Source organism: Papilio polytes, unplaced genomic scaffold (assembly GCF_000836215.1).
Source record: "Papilio polytes unplaced genomic scaffold, Ppol_1.0 DF824047.1, whole genome shotgun sequence".
In the NCBI taxonomy this organism is placed as follows: domain Eukaryota; kingdom Metazoa; phylum Arthropoda; class Insecta; order Lepidoptera; family Papilionidae; genus Papilio; species Papilio polytes.
The window spans coordinates 1762874-1785380 of NW_013525157.1; the positions used below are offsets into that span (position 1 = coordinate 1762874).

Here is a 22507-nt window from a genome sequence, read left to right on the forward strand (position 1 = left end):
CGTAGCTCTCTTCCGCCGCCTCGCCACCGCCGCCGCCGCCCAACGACCGACTGCACACAAACAAAACTTTTTATATCTCATTCAAACAATTATTTAATGATTAAAAATGTAGACATTGTAGCCCTTGCATTTAAATATATTTTTTATGGTAAAAAAATATTATGAGTTTCATTTTCCAACACTTACTTTGCGAGAGTATTTGTGCAGACGATGTACTCGACTTCATCATTATATGGGTTAAGGAAGGCAAAAGCTGATGTCCTCAGCCAGATCCACTCTCTACTTTTGGTCCGGAATCGGTACATTAGGGATATGATTTGTCCTTTGAGCTTTAGAACTGTAAAACGAAAATAATTTATGGATTAAATATACCTAAAACAACTAGTCAATGAAATGATCGGAACAATAAGTTAATTGTCAACAATAAGCATTTGCAACACAATTGAGTTGCATGTTTTATCTGACTTATAGGACGTTGCAATAATTTGGATCAAAGTCAACTGCGCGTTGCGAAGTACCCTGCCTCTCTGCATCCCGGTATTCTTCTCGGACTCGTGCGAGGTTCCGAATTGTCAAGATGTTTGACAAACTGAATACCTTGGTCGAAGTTATCCCGCATGTGTTGTTGGTCCTCGGGGTGGTAGAAGTCGTAGCAGAGCTTGCCGAGCAGGTCGGCGGGCGCGTGGCCCACCACCTGCGCGGCGCGCTGGTCCGCGAACGTGAAGCGCCCGTCGGCCGCGTGGCGCGACACGAACTCCGCGCCCCCGCACCCCGCGCCCTCCGCGCTCGTCGGCGTCGACGTCACCTGCGCACACGCATCACATACATCACATTATTAAATCAAAAAAATCAACATTTACTCATTATCAACACTACAACACAATTAGAAATAACAAAAAACAAAGTTATTAAATATAAAATAATAAAAACGTAATTAAAAGACAAAAGAAATATTTAAAATGACTATTGCAATGCCGACCGGATTGGCTTATTACCCTATTTGCAAATTTATTACAATATAATACAAAATAAGTGCCAGTGCTTACTTTTGTTATTTAAAAAGTGCGAAATCGAAGTCATAAACTATATATTATTAGTAAAAACAGCATGTTATAGTGGTACATACCTGTAACCGTCCAATAGCGACGAGACAACAATGTGACGCGTGCAGCTCATCTTCGACTGGCCGATCCATCTGCATACCTGGAAACAGATCTGATGTCCCAAAATACATAAAATCGTGTTTTTAATGATTTAAAAACAAAAATTTTACATATTTAACAAAAGCTCTCTTTACTAAGTTATTTCAAAAAGTGTAATAAAGTATGGAATAACTTTCATATCTTAGTTTGTTGTGAATCGCACACGTGAATGTATTGCGACGAGATATTTTACCTGTCGGAGGCCAGTTTTTGATGTATCCCGTGCAGTGGACGACGGCGTAGTTGTGTCCGTCGTGCGAGGGGCCGAGCGAGTTGCGCGCGCGCAGTCGGCCCACGTGCGCGTCGCCCGCGCCCGTCCCGCCCACGCGCATGCGGCAGATGAACCCGCGCCGCGATCCCATCACTTGACGCATCGATGCTGCCGATTACAAACCATTCAAAATCATTCCTATCAATAATATTCATAAAATATAAAGTAATATAATAAAGCGTAAACACAAACTTCTTTGTTATGTAGGATGGTAGCATTTACGTCACTCTATGGGCTATATATTTTCACGCTATTTAATGTAAAATAAAATAAAATTTTTATTTACGCGGAAAATGTACAAAAACTACAACCAATAGCGGGAAAAAAGCAAGATAGAAACGATAACGGTAATTATTAGCCAATGGCAAAGGCCCAATTTGTAATGATAAATCATTTGCAAAGGTATTCAATAAAATAAAGCGGTTGAAGTCGCACGAGAACAGCTAGTCATGACTTAAAAAGTACTTACACTGATGTCCTTCTTTTTTAACAGTGCCCGTTTTTAAATCTAAAATTCGGCCAGTGTTCTGTGGCTCTTGTGTGCTCAACTGCTCCCGGACTTTTTCCACATCGTCGGGATGCACTTGGTCGAATAGACATGACGAATACCACTCTCCCTGTCAACAAAAACCTTTCGTTCAAAGAATTTCTATATATGACTTAACCAACACTCAGTTAACTTTCAAATATTGAAATATTGATAAATAATTTACTTCATCACCATCATCACCAGCTCACTATACGTCCCCACCGAGGGGCTCGGAGCCTACCCTAATAAGGGGTGACTAGGCCATAGTCAACCACGCTGGCCAAGTGCGGGTTGGTTGACTTCACACATATTTTTGAATTTCTTCGCCGATATGTGCAGGTTGCATCACGATGTTTTCCTTCACCGTAAGAACGTCGGGTAAATTATGTACATATGAAAATTCGAAAAATCGAAAATCACATTGGTACACGGCGGGATTCGAACCCAAGACCTGTAGATTACAAGTCAAGTGTTCAAACCACTGTATATAATAATTTACTTACCTGAGAATAATTAAGTACTGGTGCTATACTATCACTAACATATATAATACGGCCGGTGTCGCAACTAACGACAAATAAAAAACCATCTGCCGCTTCTAATATAAGATGCTTTAACTCTTGATCAGTTAAAAAAGACGGTTTGTATGTGCCATCGGTGGAGGTATTTCCTGTACCTAAAAATTAAATGGTTTAATTAAAATTCATATTGATCTCGAAATATATCTAAATAAATCAGTATAATGTAGATTTATTTCAGACTAGCATTCACCCGTGACTAAAATTACTATATCAATAGGGCACCATCCAATCTTCAGACCCCTAGCTTGAATAAGGAAATAAAATTTTATTTTTAGTTTTATTGCATACCTCTGAGTGCTTTCATATGTGCTACTGCCATACGCAGTATGGTGAGTTTGTCCGGCTTGCGGGCGAGGGCGGAACATGTTGGAACCATGTCAGATAGTTCCGTGATATATGCCGTCATCTTGTTCCTGCGCCGGCGCTCAATCTCGCAGTGATTCTCACGACTAAAAATAACGGCCAGATAGAATTCGTAAGGTACATTTCGACTTTTATACACCTTAAGGTGCAAAAACAATATTATATCCAAATTATAATCTAGAAGTTGTTTTTAATTCAGGCTTATTATTATAAATAAACGCCTTAACCTAATGCAATAACTATATTTGATAGATGTAAATCCTAAAGGAATATAATAATATATCCCTCACTAAACAGTTATATGGTTTTTGTATACAATTTCTACTTGTTTCCAACGTTTTTGTTGCAAAATTCTTAATATGGGTTATGATAATGGATTCAATATCAAAGTGTTGGAAGTCTGGAAGATGGCCATAACATTACCATATCTTAATAAGTCCCTAAATTTAAAGAATACTTTTAATAAGCTATATCAAAGGTACGCGTATAACGTGATAAGACACGTTTCCAATCATTACATGGTTACTTACAGTGAGTGACTAGCTCATGGGAAAAGTTAATTGTATAATTAAGACCTTGCCAACAACATTTACTTGATTATAAAAGTGTTACGTGAGAATGTATATTATGTTATTTACAGTTTTTTTTAAAGTTATTTATAAGCAATAGTGAAAATTAAGGAATTCATTACTATAACTATGATAGTAATCAACACAAATTCGGGGCCGCAAAGATAGATGTCCAAACAGCGTTCAATTTTTTTTATACTAAAAAGTCGAAGTTTAAAGCTATAAAAAGACTAAATACGGCACCGTTCTATATTTTATACAGTACCGTGCCGCATGTTTTAACGCATAATATGAAAGTCGCAAAATCGAAATTATGATACAAGTATAAAAAGAAATGTAGACCAATACGATTCATACGTATTATTAATTAATGAAGCGCAAACACTACGTTTCGGTCCAAATAGCAAATTAGCTTACTAAATCATTTTATATAATTGTAGCATAAAGAATATTGATATATTTAAACTAGATTGTCAGAGTAAATTATTTACTCTGATAATCTGATTAACTTTTAAATACACATGCTAATTTAAATGATTATGTGTTACTTGACCTATTTTATTTTTGTTTGATGAGCTTGTCCATGGGCAACTATGTGCTGACATACTCATTTTTATTGCACTCTGTATTCAAAACAACTTGTGCAAATATTAAATTGAAATAAAGGAACTAAGTCTTATAAGGGTTTCTTTTAAAATTGTTTACAGTAATTAACTATTATTCCTTTGAGCCATTATATCAAAAGTTACTAAAAAAACATACATCACTTATTTATAATAGACTAGCTACTGCTCGTGACTCCGCCCGCGTGAAGCAAAAAAAAATATAAAAACTATAGCCTATGTTACTCACTGTTAACATAGCTTTCTAATGGTGAAAGAATTTTTAAAACTGACCGAGTTATTTTGACCTAGATCAAATACATACAAGTCTTACCTCTTTATAATATTAGTATAGATATAAATAGGAATTGTTACATTGCCATGACTTGTACAATTAAATGCCAAAGGTATGAAGTAAATTAAATTACATTTCAATAATTACAAATGACTGAGATAATATTTCTATCAAGGAGCAGCAGCAAATAGAGTTAAATATAGAAATACTTACCTTGCAAACCTCTCTTTGTCTTGAATATTGTCCTCCTCCATCCTTGTGTATTTCCCACCACTTGCGTCGTCTTCATCGGACCTGGTCAGAAAACATAAATTTTAGTTAAAATTATATACATTAAGCTATTAACACCATGAACATTTTGATCCACTTTTCCTTCAACCTTCAACAAAAGATAATTGATTTCATTATAATGTGAAAAAGGAGCTATTAATATAAACCAGCTGAAAATCTACAAATTAACAGTCTAAGGTAAGTTGCCTTTTACATGAGACAGTTATTTTTTCACAGTTTTCAAGGGTTCTCTATTCAATTTGATAGAGATAGATCTTAGGTTGCACCAAGTTACTGACTGCAAGTAGCAATGACATTGCTCAAAATGTCTTATTATATTATTATAATCTATACTAATATTATAAAGAGGAAAAATTTATATTTTGTATGTATTGAAATAACTCAAAAACTACAGAACCGATATAAAAAATTCTTTTCACATCAAAAAGGTATGTTAATAGTGAATAACATAAGCTACATTTTTATAATTTTTTAAACTCACGCGGGCGAAGTCGCGAGCTGAACTAATTGTTAATAAATAAAAGAAACAATATTGATCTTCTTGGTTCGTGCTATTATACAAAGTGTTGTCAGTATGAAGTGAAAGTTGTTAAAAAATGAAATAAGAAATCTCTTTCCTGATGAGGTTCATCATCAGGATCATTATGGTTAGATTTGTGAGAAAATAATGTAAAGACAAGTTATGAGAAAGTTTTTCACAAAAATAATTCGACAATAAAAATTCCAATATTTTTAACATATTTCTATTACTTCCCTGAACTCTACAAACAAAATGTAATTGACTACATCATACTTGTAACATGAAACAGCTGAAAAACTACAAACTAATGGAGAAAGAGAGTGCAATTTAAGTTGCTTTGTTATCGAGGGTTATCAGCCATAACTTTATCAAAAGAAAATGTACTTTTTGGTATTGCATATTACATTGAAAATGATTCTAAGAATAAATAATATTTTAATTGTTTGCTAAAATTAAATATCCTGATGTTTAAATTGTAGCATTTTTCGTTATTTTTCCTATGGATACTAAAGTATGATGTTGTTTCTGAGCCAAAAAATTTATTTAAAAAATTTATTAGAATTTTAGAATTGAAGATATAATCTGATGTATAAAATGTATACAAAGTTTTTAGTAGGTAAATATTTTGTCTTACCCAACACTGCCAGCACGGCGCTTTTGTATATCTTTTGATGGGTCAGCCCCTATAAAAAATTGCAATAAGCTTTTTTGGCTAAAATATTTTAGATTACACACTAAATTCATGTGCTATAAGACAAATGTTTACTCATTGTTTCACATGTATTCCAAATGATTACAATAAACTAAATCTTTCAAAAGATGAAATTACCAATCTACATGATATAAAACACTTATAAAAGTTGTTGCTACTACATGTTAGTGTCAAAATTATACATGTTATTTAATTAGTACAACAATGCATGTACTTGCAAAATTCAAATTAAAATTTTGATTTAAGATTTTTTTTTAAATCAGCCTGTACACAGCAAAAGCACAAATGCCATTCAGAAATAAATGTGCAAAAATCATTCACTATTTCTAAATAATATTGCACTACACTATAATAGGTACAATTTAATCCCTCGTTCATAAAAGTATTTTCTGAATTGATGTAATTACTGTTTCTTGTGGGTCAATTCCGTTTAGCAACGCGTCACGCGGAACGACGTCAATAGAAAATAGGTCGGAGTTTTTCTGTTTATTGTTTATCAACAACTTCATCATTTTATCCTTATTTGAATAACTTTCAAAAGTTCTTTCAAAGTAATAAACCATATACTTAAAGAAACAATATTTTTAGGATAAATTCCACTGCAACAAGTAAAAGCACCAACCGGGGATAGTGGGAGCCACGGCAGACATCGGTCAATAAATTCATCTGTCCACGTTATTTTATTGCTAGACAATTATTTAATGTAGAATTAAATAACACAAATCAACACTAAAACATAAAAAACTTGTGTTTATCGTTAAACTCTTAAAACAACACAAACGCCATTTTTCAATAAAGATGACATGACATTGCCACCTAAAGATCTAAAGAGAAAAACCTGCGTGTCTATTTATGCGCAAGTTTTGGATCTGATTATTAATTTAAATGACCCCAAAATTACTTTATAACAGTTTCAACTCAATTAGAACATAAGACGTTGAATAAATCAAATACACTCATTTAGTATTTAAAAATATAACATTGTTTTTATACTTTGGTATTACGATAAATGCGTAAATTAGAATTTTAAAACAGATCATTCAATTTTGTAGAAACAAAATAATCATTTTGTAAAACGTATGTACTACTACTACTAAAACAATTATTCAGTACACCAAAATAAGTTGTCAACAAATCTGAAACAGGTTTGTTACAGTATTTGTCAAAAGCCTTATAATCCTATTGCCTTTATTTATTTCAAAAAGAAGCTGAAATAAAACTAAACGTCAAAATAAGCTGTCATTTTTGCACCATGCTGTCACTGTCACTTTGAAAAGTAAAAATTGGACTTAAAAAATAAAAAGAGTATGTTTTTTTATTTATTAGTAGTTGATAAGAAATAATAAATTGTTTAAAGTAAGTTACAATCACAGAATTTTTTCACATTACCATAGATAAGACTAAACCATGGCCAAATCGGCTCAAGAATTTATTCAAAGCTCTTTTTCACCTATTATTGCGGTATTATGCAGTCCAAAAGTGAACAATCTAGTTTCCAAAAATAATTTAACGTTTCCCGAACTGCTACAACCTTTTGCATCAATGGAATGGGATGGTAAGTTATATTATATTATATATAATATGAACTAAGGATTTTGCACTTATATCTTGTTTTACATGTTACTTTCTTTATCATTCTACCAAGCTCCGGGATTGAGGCCGAATCACTTACTTATTCCATTAATTTCATCTATTGTTATATAAGCAATTTTTTCCTAGGTCTGTCTGCCCCTATTGGTATATGCCCAAAAGATTAAAATTTCCTTGTTATCTGTTATACTTCTCTTTTGCAATCTTTATTATTTTTCCAATTGACCTTTATCAAATGTAGTCCCAATAAAGACAACCTTTGTGTTACTTATAAGGAATAAGAATATTTGAAGAACATTTATAAAATTATGTTTATAATTTTCAAAGTTTTTTTGTTATTAAAAAAATGCCCTAGTAAACTTTATGTGTATAAAAATATTACATCAATTAATATGTACAAAATGCATGTGTTACATGGTTTAACTGATTGCAAAGTAAAATAGGTACAAATTAATAATAATTTTAGGTCAATTTCGTGAACCTGGAGGAAGCATTTGCACTGTTAAAAATTGGAAGCTAATTATCAGAGATGTCAATTGGAAACCTCTTCAACCCACAGAAGCAAGAAGACAACTAAATAATGCAGTTTTACATAATTTTGATGATAAAACTAGCACATTTGAATTTGGTATAAAATTTTTATTACAAATTAAAATTAATATTTAAGCATGATTCTTAAATGTTTACTATTTTTGTAGATGGACGAAAATTCGATGTTCCAAAACTAACACCTTGGTTTGATGCTTGGAGAGAAACTTATCTTGAGGTGCAGTTCCCTTCAGATCATGAGTTTACTAAACATTTCTTGTCCTGCATAATTGTTGCTACAACATTAGATGACAATATTGTGGACACATATAATCAATTAAACCAACAATATGCACAATTGCAAAATGTAGCTCCACCAAAATTACCCAAATGGTTTAATAATGGTGTCTTAAAAAGTTATCTACTCCTCCACGATGTGTCAACAGTAACAAAAGAAAAGTATGTTTCAATTTCCTAGCAATTCTAAGAAATGTACAAGCTCTAACAGGAAACTTTTGTATTTCAGAGCCGATGCAACATTTGAAACAGTTAAACAAGCATTTGGTGCAAGCAATTGTTTTATGTTGACCATAAACTCGAAAAGTTTATCGGATCCAAAACTGCTCACAGATTATTGGGCTCAATATATTACGAGATCAACAGAATCCTATGTAATTTATTTAATGTGTGTTAATTCTGTAGATGCTGGTTTTATTGGATTTATTTATAGATATTGTTTTTATGTTTTAGAATGAAATGTCATCACCTATGAATGCAACGACATTTGAACCACAAGTCGTCCCACCTCCAACAACCATTGTAACACCTGGTGAGATGTCAATTGTATTTTATTTAAAAAAACTTTATGGATTACAATTAATGTATAACAATACACACTTGACATTATTCAGAAAGCATAATTGATTTAGTTAAAAAACCTTTATTTTAAATGCTTAAAACCATTTTGTTATTATAACACAATTTTGTATATCCAATAAGCTATTTCATTGGAAATAACGGTTTTCAATACCTAATACAAGTATGACTTCATATAAGCTTTTAATATTTGATATTATGTTTTATTATAGAAGATAAACCTAACATAATGATAACATCAACACAAGAAGGTGTGCATCCATTAACAGCTACTGAAAACGATGTTTATGATAATGCAAATAGCTTGCAGGTAATATTATAAAATATATGTAATTTATGTCTACTCTATCACAAGTATTTTTTTAAAAGTATATTTATCTCTTCTTCAGACATATTCATTTTCTGGCAGTTCGGAAAGTGTCAATGTAGCAGGAAAGGGTGTGGATTATTCTAATGAAGTGCATGGAGCCGCATTAAATACAAATGATATTGAAGCTATTAAGAAATTCCTGCAGGAATATGCATCTAAAGCATTACTACCTTACTTAGAGAAACAAATTTCTCAATTATCTGAAGTGGTAAGATAAAATAGAAAAAAAGAATTAATGTATTTAATTTGAAATTTCAGAAATTTCCAAAGTATTTTATTTTAATTTCAGGTAGCTAATAGAAAAGGTGTTAGTAGATCATTATTGTCAGCAACAAAACGATGGTTTGCTACTGGGAAACCTGGAAACACTACTGCAAATAATACAGTTATGTAAGGGTTTTTAATTTTTTTATAATCTGTCTATTTTAAATTCATAACACAATTTTTATTTCTATCTGTGCTAATGATATTCTTATAGTATACAGAATAATATGATTCCAAGAAATAATTATGCATCTACATATTTACCATACACAAGCTGCCTTATTTCATTTCTGATGTAACTACCGAGCAGAATATATCCAGTTTTAACCAAGGGACAAGTTAATACTCGTAGTATCAATATAACATGGAACAGATACTCGAGTGACTGTCCGGAGCTACAATTGCGTCGGCTGGGCGACCTGTGGTTCGTGTGCGGGCAATGGGGGCGCGCGTTCGACGCGTACCACACCGCCAAGAGGGAGTTCTACGCGGACAGCGCGTGGCTGTGCTACGCGGGCGCGCTGGAGATGGCCGCCGTCAGCGCCTTCATGGCCGGCGACGCCAACCGCAAGACGCACGGCTACATGGAGGAGAGTATTGTCACCTATCTCAATACATGCAGGTACATACTTTGACACTCATTGTCAACTTATCGTATTTTATTGTATACATATGTCAAATTATCAATTGCGAGTGTCACAATTACATGACAAACCTTGCTTCCTTGATGTTGGTGGCTTGTAGCTTATGGTCCCTTTTCCACATGAAGGGTTTTACTAATTTATTTATCCAGTAAGTTTAATAGCGTGAAAAAATATTGCCTAAAGCTAGCCATAATATAGGGCTTTTTATTAAAGTATGTTTTATTCAAAGACATGCTGTAATTGTTGACATCTTGCGCCACAAAGTAGTGTGTTTACACTTTATTATATTAGTATAGAAGTAAAGATAGATAACTTTTAGTAATACAATACCTTTTTCAGAATGGTGCAGTATGCAGTCAGAGCGACATTACTCTCCGCCTTGTGTTTGATAAACTCTGGACTCCACGGCGAGGCAGCCAAGCAACTGATCCGGATGACTTCAGAAGACAGCGACCTCCGCAGCGCAATGCTTCTGGAACAGGCATCCCTTTGCTTCCTGTCTGGGCCCGGTACAAAGGCCATGTGCAGGAAGTACGCGTTCCACATGGTGCTCGCTGGACATAGATTTTCTAAAGCTGGCCAGAAGAAACATGCCTACAGATGTTACTATCAAGCTTATCAGGTAACAAAAACAATAAAAGTTTTTTCTATTGTTTTGACTATTGTTTTGATATTGAGTGTATTTCTGCTTTATCCTATGTTAACATGCGATTTATTGTCTCATCGTGAGGTGTACACGGGAAGTGGGGGCGGCGGGGGCAGCGGGTGGCGGCTGGCGACGGACCACGTGCAGTTCGCGCTGGGCCGGCTGGCGGGCGCGCTGAAGCAGGCGGTGGCGCCGCGCTGGCTGGCCGCGCCGCTCGCGCCCGCCTCCCCGCAGCCGCCGCCGCAGCAGGCCGCCTTCCTGCGCGAGTACATGCTCGCACACCAGGTTACTATTACCTTTAATAACATCACATGTACCAATCTGACATACTTCAATCTATACTTCTATACTTACTTATCTATATCTATACTATTATAATAAAGCGTAATCACACACTTTTATGTTGCCTAAGATGTCAGCAATTACAGCATATTTTTGAATAATTCTTTCTTTAATAAAAAGCCCTACACTTGTGTCAGGCTTTAGCCTATATATTTTCACGCCATTAAACTTAGGGGGTAAATATTTTGGATAAAAACCCTAATGTGAGAAAGAGACCATAAGTTGCTGCCAACATCAAGGATGCTTCCTTGCTAGGTTGTCATGGTTTGTCATAATGTCATGTCACTTTGATATTTGCCATTGACAATTTGACACATGTAAACAATAAAATAAAATTTTCATAACTTTATGCGAAAGAAGTCGCACGGGAACAGCTAGTACTAATATAATAAAGCGTAACACACACTACTTTGTAGGGTAGGATGTCAGCAACCACGGCATATTTTTGAATAATTTTTTCTATAATAAAAAGCCCCACATTTAAGACATACTTCAGGCTATTATATCTCACGCTTTTAAACTTAGGGTGCAATTAAATTCGAATAAAACCTTCATGTGGGAAAGGGACCATAAACTGAACGCTGAGAACATGAAGAAAGCAAGGTTGCCATGGTATCCATGGTAACAGTAATTCTTATCCAATGTCAATATGCAGATGCAGCCTCAGGAGAACAACTCGAGAGTGAAATAATTACATAATAATGAATTTTCTTGATCGTTGGTCAGCAATGGATCGAAAGTTCGGAGGAGTTCGGAGTGAAGTTGCCGGTGGTGCCGGTGCCGCTGGTGGTGCGCGGCGAGACGCGCGTGTGTTGCGCGGGCCCGGCCCCGCTGGCGGCGGCGGGGCGCGTGTCGGCCGCCGCGCCCCCCGCGCCGCCCGCCGCCGCCGCCGCCGCCCTCTGGCACCGCCTCGAGGAGATGCTCATACACGCGGCGCAGGGCGCGCCGCCCATGATATTCAAACCCACAGTTGATCTGTACACCGAGGACACCGATGCTAATCCTATTGTACCGCAAGGAGGTTTGTTTGCATATTCATTGAATAACTTATCACCTTACAAGTAAACGCGGTATAAAGTTAAACTTAGGAATAAAATGAGTATTTGTAAGTCTATAAATGTATTATCTATCTGAAAAGTTATATAATTATTCTTGTTACAGAACCGATACAAATCACTATAACTTTAACAAACCCGTTGAAAATACCTTTACTTCTAAAAGACCTGGAATTGCTCTGGCAATTTACACCAAATGTCGATGATACTAATGCTCCTAAAGATATTCTGGATAACGAGCCTTTCGTAGCGTCGGGCCGCACTTTGGACAGTGATGTAATCTCTAGACAAAAAATTCCAATGTCTCTTCTCGAGGGGGAATGTAATAAACGGTTGACTTTCTCGTTAACTCCATTGCAAGTTGGTCGTTTACATATAAAAGGATTAGCATACAAGTATGTAGTCTTTGGATTGGAATAAATTTGTGATTTTGGATGCATGTGTCCATTGAATTTGATTATTGGTAAATTTGTAGGTTAACCAACACTGGAGAGGATGGTAAAGAAAATAATAACAGCATAGTTATCACAGGCAAATTGGAATTATCGTCTGCTGGTAATGAATCCAACAAACGTTTACAAATTATCGTCATACCACAGGCTCCCTGTTTGCAGGTCACTTTTATATTTTTTTATCTATTTACAACACTCAAAGTGAATTAATTAAAAACTCTTTAATATTGATTCAGAAATGTAAAACCAATATCTTTGTTTGTTACCTAAATAGATGACATTTTGTGAGATAAGTCCGGAGGTGATAAGCGGGGAGTTGATAGCAATAGACGTTGAATTTCGTAACGTGGGCCCCGTGGAGATGAGGAACTTGTACGTGGCCGTGTCGCACCCCGACTGCCTCAGCCTCGTCACCGACGACTGCGGCCGCGACTTCGACATACTCTATGAAGAGAAATACCAACTACCACCGGTGTATCAAGGTCTGTTACATTTCATATTTGACAAAACTACGCATTTTTGTTGTTAATTGCATTACTTACTTAAAAGCGTCACAATCATTATGTTCTAAATATTTTAATTGCTGCTCATTGAACATTTTGGTGGTCTTACTATAAGTCTAGGCGATAAAAATGTATACGTGTATTCAAATTCAATGGAAATGATATATTAAATTTTTTAACGTCAAGTCACTGGCTGACAATGTAATTTAAATTGACGATACAGACATGTCTGATTTTATTAAGTCTATGTAACTGGATTTTTTATATCAAAAGGTGGCTAAAAATGACGAAACGACCGCTGCCCATAGACATTCGCAATATCGGATGCGTTGCCTACCCTTATCGACGGAGGAAACGTACATAAAGAGGCTATTTCCCCTTCCTATGCGTCCCCTCCAGCGTCAAATCTACTTTCCCTTCCCATTCTTATCTTATAAGAAAGAGGGTGGGAAGTAAAAGGGACTAAAGTTGGGCCTCAGGCACCACACTCATCAGACAAAACGCGGAATTGCTCCCACTTCACATCCGTCTTCTGTGTGGTCGTGGTATTGCTGGGGGCGAGCCGGCCCATTCGTGCGAAGATGTTAAAGCGGGCTCTGCCACTGTTAAAAAGGATAACATAGTTAAAAACATGTTAGCATAATATGTAATTTGAATTGTATTGCACTATAGACGAGCGCAGCGCGCGCGCGGGGCGGCGGGCGGACAGTGTGCGGCGGCACTCGCGGTGCGTGTGCGCGGCGCTGGGCGCGGCGGGCGGAGCGGGCGGCGCGGGGGGCGGGGCGGCGAGCGTGCGCGCGCGCCTGCTGCTGCGGCCGCGTCGGCGCGCGCCCGCACTGCGCCTGCTCGCGTACTACGACACCGGCCTGCCGCAGCGCCCGCACAGGCTGCTCAGGCACGAGATTCGCCTGCACACCACGGTATAATATTAATTTTCATATGTTATTGACAAACTATCTTAGTCATGGAAATTTTATGCAACATTTCTTAAATGTTATGGACTAGCAGAGAAGACGACATTAAAACAATTTTACGACTTTACTAAGTAACTAGCTTATGTGTTTTTAACTTCATCGAATTAAGACAGTAGCAAATATCCATCCATCCAAACTTTCACATTTATATATTGGTATAAAGCATAATATTATTAGGTTGGACTTAATTCTTTTCATGTATTACAGGAGGCGATTGAAATTCAAGTGACACCGAGAAGAAGTTTAAATAAGTCCAACGAAGAAATGGTAGAAAACATGAGTCTAGCTGTTGAAGTAAAAAATGTTTGCAAAGAAAACGAAGGCATCGTTATAGAAGTATTGGAGGTTTCTTTATTAAGTCAGCAGTGGACTTTGACCGACCTTATCTCCGCACCCAACATGGACTCCGCGTTGATTCCTCGTGAAAGAATTCATTACGTTTTTAAAGCTAAGAGAATATTCGAAAGATCGGACAAAAGTAAAGTCGAGTATTCCAACATAAAAGTTGCAGGAAAACATGCGGAAACCGTAGCAGATGTTAACTCTTTGCCATACTCGAAGTTCCTGATGGATAGCTTGCCCTCTATCGACGATGCGATCGATCCGAATTACTCAGAAAGTGGAACAAAGCGAGACGGGTTGATACAATCCATGCTTGTTGTAAGATGGAAAGCGCACGACAAAATTAAAAATAAAACCTCAGTCGGACAGCACTCTTTGTGGATTAACTGTTTTGCTAAAGCTTTGTCACAAGAAAAGGACTTATCTCCCGAGCTGCCCATACAGTTGGACGATTTTGAAAGTAAAAACTTCATTGAACCGATAGAAAAAAGCGACAGTAATAATATCGTTCTCTTCAGACTGGAACATTCTAATTACGTCAATCATAACTTTTTGCAAAGAAAGTTGTGCATGATACCTATTGTCATAAATATAGTTAACTGTTACGGTATACCAGTCACTGTTTTCATAGATATGACTAAACAACAAAATAGGTAATTTTATTACTATATTTATATGTTTTTTTAAAACAAACAAGAGAGTATTAGGATATATCGCTACAAAAGTAGAGGAAGACCAAAGAATATATGGATAGTAGAGAATATGTTTAAGAAGACTGCCAATAGAGATGTATGGAAGAGCAGTACATACTGTATCGACAGTCATAGCAACAAGGACATATTGATTATTAATTGGCTTATTAAATATTTCAGGGAATCGACAAGTGAGTTAGGTTGGGCGGGGGCGTTGAGTACGGGTCCGGACGCGGAGTGTAAGAGTCTGGGAGTGAATGTGACGTTGCAAGAGTTCGAGTCGCGGCGCGTGTCGGTGCGCGCGCTGTGCGCCGCGCCCGGCACGTACGTGCTCGCGGCCGCCTTCACGCTCACCGCCTCCTGCGCCCTCGGCACGCGGCCCGCCACACACTTCTCTAACAACACCTCGCTTCTAGTCGTCAAACAAGCAGCTTAGCACATCTTATAACTATTACAATATACAAATACAAATACAAATATTTTAGTGGTAAAAGTTATTTACAGGTCAAAATGTTAAAATTGTTTTACAGTTACTGTGAATTGAAAATAAGACAATCATTATGGTAGAAAAAATGAATTCACTGTATAGAGCTTTCTGAATTAGCCAGGACTTGTTTTTTTTAAATGATGCGAGGCTAGTAGCCGCTGTGACGTGGTCCGGCAGGCGATCGTAGACTGTGGGTAGTATTTTTCTTAGGGCCGGTCCTACCAAATTGTAAATTGTCTGTTAACCATCCAACGTGTAAAATATGTGATGGAAATATCGAATTTTGTTACCTTATCTAACAGTGACGTCAATTTTAACTATCACTTTCCGAGCCTCGTATTAGCCAATGGTGGGACAGGCCCTTAATCTTTTTAATTTCACCAGTAAATGCGATTTGGATGGATAGATGTTTGAAAATTTGTGTCTTAAACCTGTTGAACGGATCCTATTTAAATTTGGCATAGATGTAGAACAAAGTCTGGAAAAACACATAAGCTACTTGCTTTTGATTTTTTTAAATTATCAAAACCATGAAGTTTGTCCATTAATTAGAACTTAAGAGTTAAGAGTAATGCTTAGTTCAAATTGTATTAAAATTATTTGCGTATATTTCACATATATTCATAAGAATATTTATTGTTCTAAGTTATTGTAATTCCATTTCATAAAGATGATTCAATATAAACTGGAAAGATGTTTTATGATTTTTTAATATTATTTATACTTGGTAGTGAAACAAATAAAATAAAACTATGTAATGAATTATGATTAATTGTTATTAAACTAAAGTATAATTAAATATGTTTTCTTTTTATCCAAAAACAATTTAATATCCTTTTTTAAAAAATGGGAAGGCGGAGATTTTTAATTTACTATTTGCGTGCAGTTTTATATAAAACAAATAATATGATTTATATTTATGTATTCACAATTTCAAAGAAAATTGTTTAAAAATTTTATAACTGCTATAAATAAATCATAAATTTTGAATTTCAGTACAAATCGGAAATTATTGTTTTTGAGCAGTTGAATCTAAAAATGTAGTTTGTGGCTTAATACTTTGTTATCAAAATAAATGTTCTGTGTGTGAGTATAATGGCATCTTGGAAATCAAGATTTTACATTTTATTAGCAGGTAATGTGAAAGCGTATTTTTGATTAACAAATATTCGAATGGGTGTCGTTTGTACTAAAATTGTTAAATAATTTCACGAACGTTCTGAAATGTTTCTTGATTTATTTGTGTTCCGAAAAATAAAGTCTTTATCTTATTTTCATCCATTGCACAAGTGCCGTTTGTTAGAATGATGCTAATCTCTGTAAAAATGCAAGTAGATATGAGTCTAAGACAGATAATTTTAAATCCTTGCCTTACATTCCATGAACGTCATCCAGGGGTTTTAATGAAAATGATAACGTACAGCCATAACACAGTAGTTAAACATTTCATTTCAATACATACATAAAATCACTTTAGTACCTAGTAATCTTCTGTAACTAGAATGGTTCTTGTTAGAAAAAGCTTTATTTTTACTAACTAAGGGATCTTTAGATGGGTTGCACGTTACAGCAAACGAGAAGGCTTTTTGTTTATGTTGTGTGAATAGATTTTAATTTTTAACCCCTGAATTCGTGCATTTTTTAAATATTCATCAACTTTGATGCCATCTAGCGGCCAAACTAAGCAACTTCAGATAAAGGTAAGTTGGATTAATTATATTTTAAACCATGGAGCATGTGGCCTTTCGTTGAACGAATGTGAACGTGTAAAACTTGAAAAAAAAATGCAGGAATATAATCTGCTAGCTTTCGTCAGCGACTCCGACCTCGCAGAATTAAAAAATAACCTTAGCAAGTAACCTATTTGTTCTTCCAGATTAGGTATTACATCGGTGCCAAATTTGATCAAGGTCTATTCAGCAGTTTAGGCTACAAATATCCATCTATCCATATTTCACATTAATAACATTAGTAAGAGTAAGATTAAAGACTTTCTGTTCACGGACAACATAGAATATCAGAGGGAATGAAAACGGCATATTTTTAAATTAAAAAAAAAAGCTGCTTTGATTTTACGTTAAGTTCCACGCTAAAATCTCTACCATCCTATGAAGTTTTCGGAATGATAAATAAATATGTTACTTTTGTCAACTATGTTTTACATATTAATGTAAATCTTTGTATTGAATTGAATTAATTCAAAGCCTTTTTTTTTAATTCCTATTATTATCCAGACTTTCAATGTCGACCATGATATGACTAGGTCACCAAAGATAATTTAATTTTTATATTCAAAAGTTAATTTGCCGTAAGACAACATAAAAATAAATACTTAATTTTACTTTCTTCCCTACGATTACCTTTTGCATAAAAAACGTGAAACCGAAATTTCATTCCTTTTAGTGGAACGTAGTATAACCAAAGTAATAACTTTTTTGTATCCATGTAATTCCTCAGAAACACATTTAGCATTATCTACATTTGCATATAATTAAAATAAATGATATTCGGTAACTTTTATACAATTTTTACTAAAATTAATAATAACTTCTTCAAACACGCAGGCATTTTTGTGAAATAGGTGATACTGAGTCTTATGTTTCATCTAAAGGTGCGAAAGAGACAACAATTTTAGCTCAGACTATAGTAAAGAAGTGCCAGTTGTGGACGGTGTACTTTCGTTGTACTTTGGTATATTAGATGGATGGATAGGCGTCCATCTTGAATTTTGCTGAATTTGTGCCGGTTATGTGATAAAAGTGTATTTTATAGATCGGACTTCACTTTACTTGTTAATTTTCAAGAAGTTTACGTATGCTTCTACTATTTAATATTTAATATAGGATTAACCTCAGTAATGTGTTAGGTATGGATATTTGACTGAACCATTTGATCATTTGACGAATAATGGCGTGCGTTTTTCTGTACGAAGACTTTCAAATTTTATTTCATGTCATCATTTTATGAGTAGTTCTAATTTATTTCTAAGCCTTGTTGTAAAGTTGCTTGGAAATATTCTTTGTATCCTGTCGAGTTTATAATCAATTTGTAAAGTTTGGCAGCAACTATTAAGCTGGTTGTCGTTTTTAGGTTATACATCAATACAAGTGACTCGTAATCGTTCGTAATCGCTAATAATGATTCCCAGTGACGACTTCAATGATTAAAATTATATTAGGCAAGTGTGATTTAGTGATCTTTAAAAGTGACGTCGAAAATATTTTTATTCACAGTATCATTACTCAAGACATATGCGATTTCCGGTAAGAATATCGTCGATAAAACCTTAGGTTGGCAAAGGTATAAAACGATGGCATTACCTAGTAGAGCCCGGGTATATGCCGATGTTAATTCACAAAAGCCACGAGAATATTGGGACTATGAAAGCTATGTGGTCGACTGGGGTAATCAGGAGGATTATCAGCTAGTACGGAAGCTTGGACGCGGGAAATATAGTGAAGTATTTGAGGCAATAAATATCACAAATAATGAGAAGTGTGTAGTAAAAATATTGAAGGTAAGTCATTGTCAGCTAAAGCCATGCTATTATTTGAAGTTTCCTTCTTTTTTATTAATTAAATTAGTTTATTAAAAGTAGAAAAATGTTGCATTCAGCATAGATACATTGCCATGTACTAAATTTGATCATATTCTATATCTTAACATTTCGCCAAATCATAGATGTGGCACATTTGGTTAGAATTGAAAATGTACAGTATATAGAGTAATACAGGACTTAAATGCATTGTAAATTAAAGGAGTATCCATTGATATTTAACCATTTTAAATAGTTCAATTATTGATTTTTTATAGCCCGTTAAAAAGAAGAAGATAAAAAGAGAGATAAAGATATTAGAAAACTTAAGAGGTGGCACTAATATAATAACTTTACAAGCTGTAGTTAAAGATCCTGTATCTCGTACACCAGCTTTAATTTTTGAACATGTGAACAACACTGATTTTAAACAACTGTATCAAACACTGTCAGATTATGATATAAGGTAAATATGCATGAATTGAATATATACAATGTACATATACACCTGTGATGTTCATTCTTTTATAATTTTTTAAGGTATTATTTGTATGAACTGCTGAAGGCATTAGATTATTGCCACAGTATGGGTATTATGCACAGAGATGTGAAGCCTCACAATGTTATGATTGATCATGATAATAGAAAGTTACGTCTCATTGACTGGGGCTTAGCAGAGTTCTACCATCCCGGACAGGAGTATAACGTTCGTGTTGCTTCTAGATACTTTAAGGTAAGGATGTAGCAATTTTTATTTATTGTGTCTAGCTGAGCTTCTTATTTTGTTGAAAACATACATTTACATTGTTGATACAAAAAAATGTTATATTTTTTTACTGCACAGTACTAGAAAAATGGCATAGGCTTAAGATTATCTAAGCTAAGCCTCTTATATTAGAATTGAGGTTATTAGGTAACTGCTTTAAAAACACTAATTAACACAAAGCAATAATTGAAATTATTAACAATAGTTTTTGTTTCATGTGTTTAAGTTAGAATTATTATAGTTGAGAATTGATTGAAGTTTTTTTTTTGCATTTCTAAAAGCTGCAATTATTAAATATGTACTATGTTTCTGATAAGCAATAAGCAACATACAAATACCACACAAATATATGAAACTCATGGTGTTGCAGAACTATAGCCTCCTACTACCAATTAACTAATCCTTACTACTGGGTAAGCGGTTACATAGCTAATTGAATCCTAAAAAATACCTAAGATTTTTGCTCTTACCATCTAAATCAATATATCTTCAACAATAAATTATTATCTTAACTGCAATTATTCTGTATTAAGAAATGACCAACATGTGATATGACTTGCAATTTATGTTGATACACAAGTATTGTGATACAATGAATTTATAGTAATTAGCCATTTTAATTGTACTTACTGTAAGCTTTGCTTAGTTACTTTTTCTAAGAGTAATTATTTTTCTAATTCAATTTCAGGGTCCAGAACTTTTGGTTGATTATCAAATGTATGACTACTCACTGGACATGTGGTCATTAGGATGCATGCTGGCATCCATGATCTTCCGTAAGGAACCATTCTTCCATGGTCATGACAATTATGACCAGCTTGTGCGTATTGCAAAAGTGCTGGGCACTGAAGAATTATTTGAATATTTGGACAAATATCATATAGAATTGGATCCTCGATTTAATGATATTCTTGGAAGGTAATGATTAAAATTGTGATGGATGAATTTCGCAGTAATTATTAAAAAATCTTAACTTTTTCAGATTATGATAGTATCTAATAAATTGTTATGTTCCCAGGCATTCACGTAAACGGTGGGAGCGATTTGTTCATTCTGAAAACCAACATCTGGTATCTGCTGAAGCTTTAGACTTCCTTGATCGTCTGCTACGTTATGATCACTATGAGCGTTATACTGCTCGAGAAGCCATGGATCATCCATATTTCTGTAAGTATATTTTTTTGGCAAAATTTATATGAATATATTTTTGTACTGTAGAGTTGGCTCGCACAGTAACATTTTAATTAAATCCATTATTGGTAAAAAACATTGTTTCTTTTCCATACAACTAGGATGTAAAAATGGCCTATTGGCCAGCAATTAGATATCTTGACGATCCTAAAGTACTGTTACCACTCACAGTTAGTTACAATGTTCTTTTTGCTTGTATTAAGGCTTTTAAGTAGCATATTATATTCATAATTTGTGGCAACTTTTGAATTGAACACATTGAGAAAAACCTGATAACATGACATATTTTTACGGCGATGTAGGCAGCTTGTTGCAAGTGGTGTCTGGTGTCTCACAAGTGGTTATTGTTACAGATCCAATTGTGAAAGAGCAGGGTCGAATGGTGTCGTCCAACTCTCCAACTCCTAATGCACTACAAGGACCAATCAATGCTACGGAATAATCATTAATAAACTCAGTAATGCTCTTTATAAACACTATATATTGAATATTAACTTGTACAAGGTTCCAGACGAGATCCGTGACAGACACAAACACTCCAGTCCACTGTAGGAGAGACGGCGAAGGGCACTGTGATGTCATCTCTGTTACAACACAAACTGATAACTAAAGGAATTCCAATGTTTGCAAAATGAATTAATTTGGAAAGACAATATGATTTAGTGTTTAATGTTAGTAAATATCAGGTTTATTCGTTGTTTTAAAGTGTTTTTCTCCGGTACAAACTACTAAGTCCATGAAAGTGTATCAAGCTATTACTTTCTATATTATATGGTGGTTACAAAATTTTACAGTTAAAGTTCAATATCCATCTTTTTTATGATGTTCAATATTAATTATTGAGGTAAAGGAAAATATTTGGAGTTTGATTGCACTTGATATTTTGCATTTATTAACCTATACGGTATTGATATTGTAATTACTTGTATGATATATTAATTGGTAACACCTGCATACAGATTGAGAAATACTGGTTAGAAACATTTTGTTGGTACTGCTATTAAAATTTTGTATTTATGTAATAAAAGCAAAATGTAGATATGTGTAATATAAATACAAAATTTTAAGACGTAAACGTTTCTTTTTATTACATGATAAAAAAGTAGTAATGTCAAAATGAATATTGCTTCTATTAGAATATTTTAGTAAGTTATGTTAGCTGTCCCTACACGTATAGATCAATCGAGAACATCTTCAACGTGGAGGTTGATGATGGCCTGCAATGGTTATAATTTATTTTTAGTGTGATAACTTCAAGTTGTTGCATCAAAATTTTCTTAATAAACAGACTAACTTTGCCTGGACTTTGTCTTCG

The 22507-nt window shown here is 34.7% G+C and overlaps 4 protein-coding genes across 6 annotated transcripts; 3 read left to right on the top strand and 1 right to left on the bottom strand.

Annotated features, from left to right (window-relative positions):
• Positions 1–182: 182 nt before the first annotated feature.
• On the bottom strand, positions 183–6754 carry LOC106100671 (aryl hydrocarbon receptor nuclear translocator homolog). The gene is made up of 10 exons (XM_013279632.1): positions 6558–6754; positions 5858–5906; positions 4626–4706; positions 2872–3032; positions 2506–2678; positions 1943–2090; positions 1396–1581; positions 1127–1215; positions 598–805; positions 183–337 (listed from the first exon to the last, which is right to left on the bottom strand). Exons 1-10 carry the CDS (start codon positions 6583–6585, stop codon positions 183–185), a joined length of 1278 nt encoding a protein of 425 aa, XP_013135086.1. The 5' UTR covers positions 6586–6754.
• A 492-nt stretch (positions 6755–7246) lies between these two features.
• Positions 7247–14131, top strand: LOC106100332 (trafficking protein particle complex subunit 8). The gene is made up of 16 exons (XM_013279156.1): positions 7247–7490; positions 7992–8153; positions 8224–8512; positions 8580–8724; positions 8804–8882; positions 9142–9239; positions 9319–9507; positions 9589–9689; positions 9937–10185; positions 10547–10829; positions 10938–11138; positions 11922–12216; positions 12357–12645; positions 12726–12864; positions 12977–13184; positions 13878–14131. The coding sequence occupies exons 1-16, from the start codon at positions 7343–7345 to the stop codon at positions 14129–14131; spliced, it is 3129 nt and encodes a 1042-aa protein (XP_013134610.1). The 5' UTR covers positions 7247–7342.
• On the top strand, positions 13981–16424 carry LOC106100445. The gene is made up of 3 exons (XM_013279304.1): positions 13981–14125; positions 14387–15174; positions 15394–16424. The coding sequence occupies exons 2-3, from the start codon at positions 14444–14446 to the stop codon at positions 15647–15649; spliced, it is 987 nt and encodes a 328-aa protein (XP_013134758.1). The 5' UTR covers positions 13981–14125; positions 14387–14443; the 3' UTR covers positions 15650–16424.
• A 1761-nt stretch (positions 16425–18185) lies between these two features.
• Positions 18186–22496, top strand: LOC106100690 (casein kinase II subunit alpha). 3 transcript variants are annotated; one of them, XM_013279668.1, is made up of 7 exons: positions 18186–18210; positions 18934–19217; positions 19514–19701; positions 19776–19968; positions 20690–20919; positions 21020–21168; positions 21546–22496. In XM_013279668.1, exons 1-7 carry the CDS (start codon positions 18201–18203, stop codon positions 21632–21634), a joined length of 1143 nt encoding a protein of 380 aa, XP_013135122.1. In that variant the 5' UTR covers positions 18186–18200; the 3' UTR covers positions 21635–22496. The 3 variants fall into 3 exon arrangements, with proteins under 3 accessions (XP_013135122.1, XP_013135124.1, XP_013135123.1); XM_013279670.1 differs by lacking the exon at positions 18186–18210 and adding an exon at positions 18373–18624; XM_013279669.1 differs by lacking the exon at positions 18186–18210 and adding an exon at positions 18373–18566.
• The last annotated feature ends 11 nt before the right edge of the window (positions 22497–22507 follow it).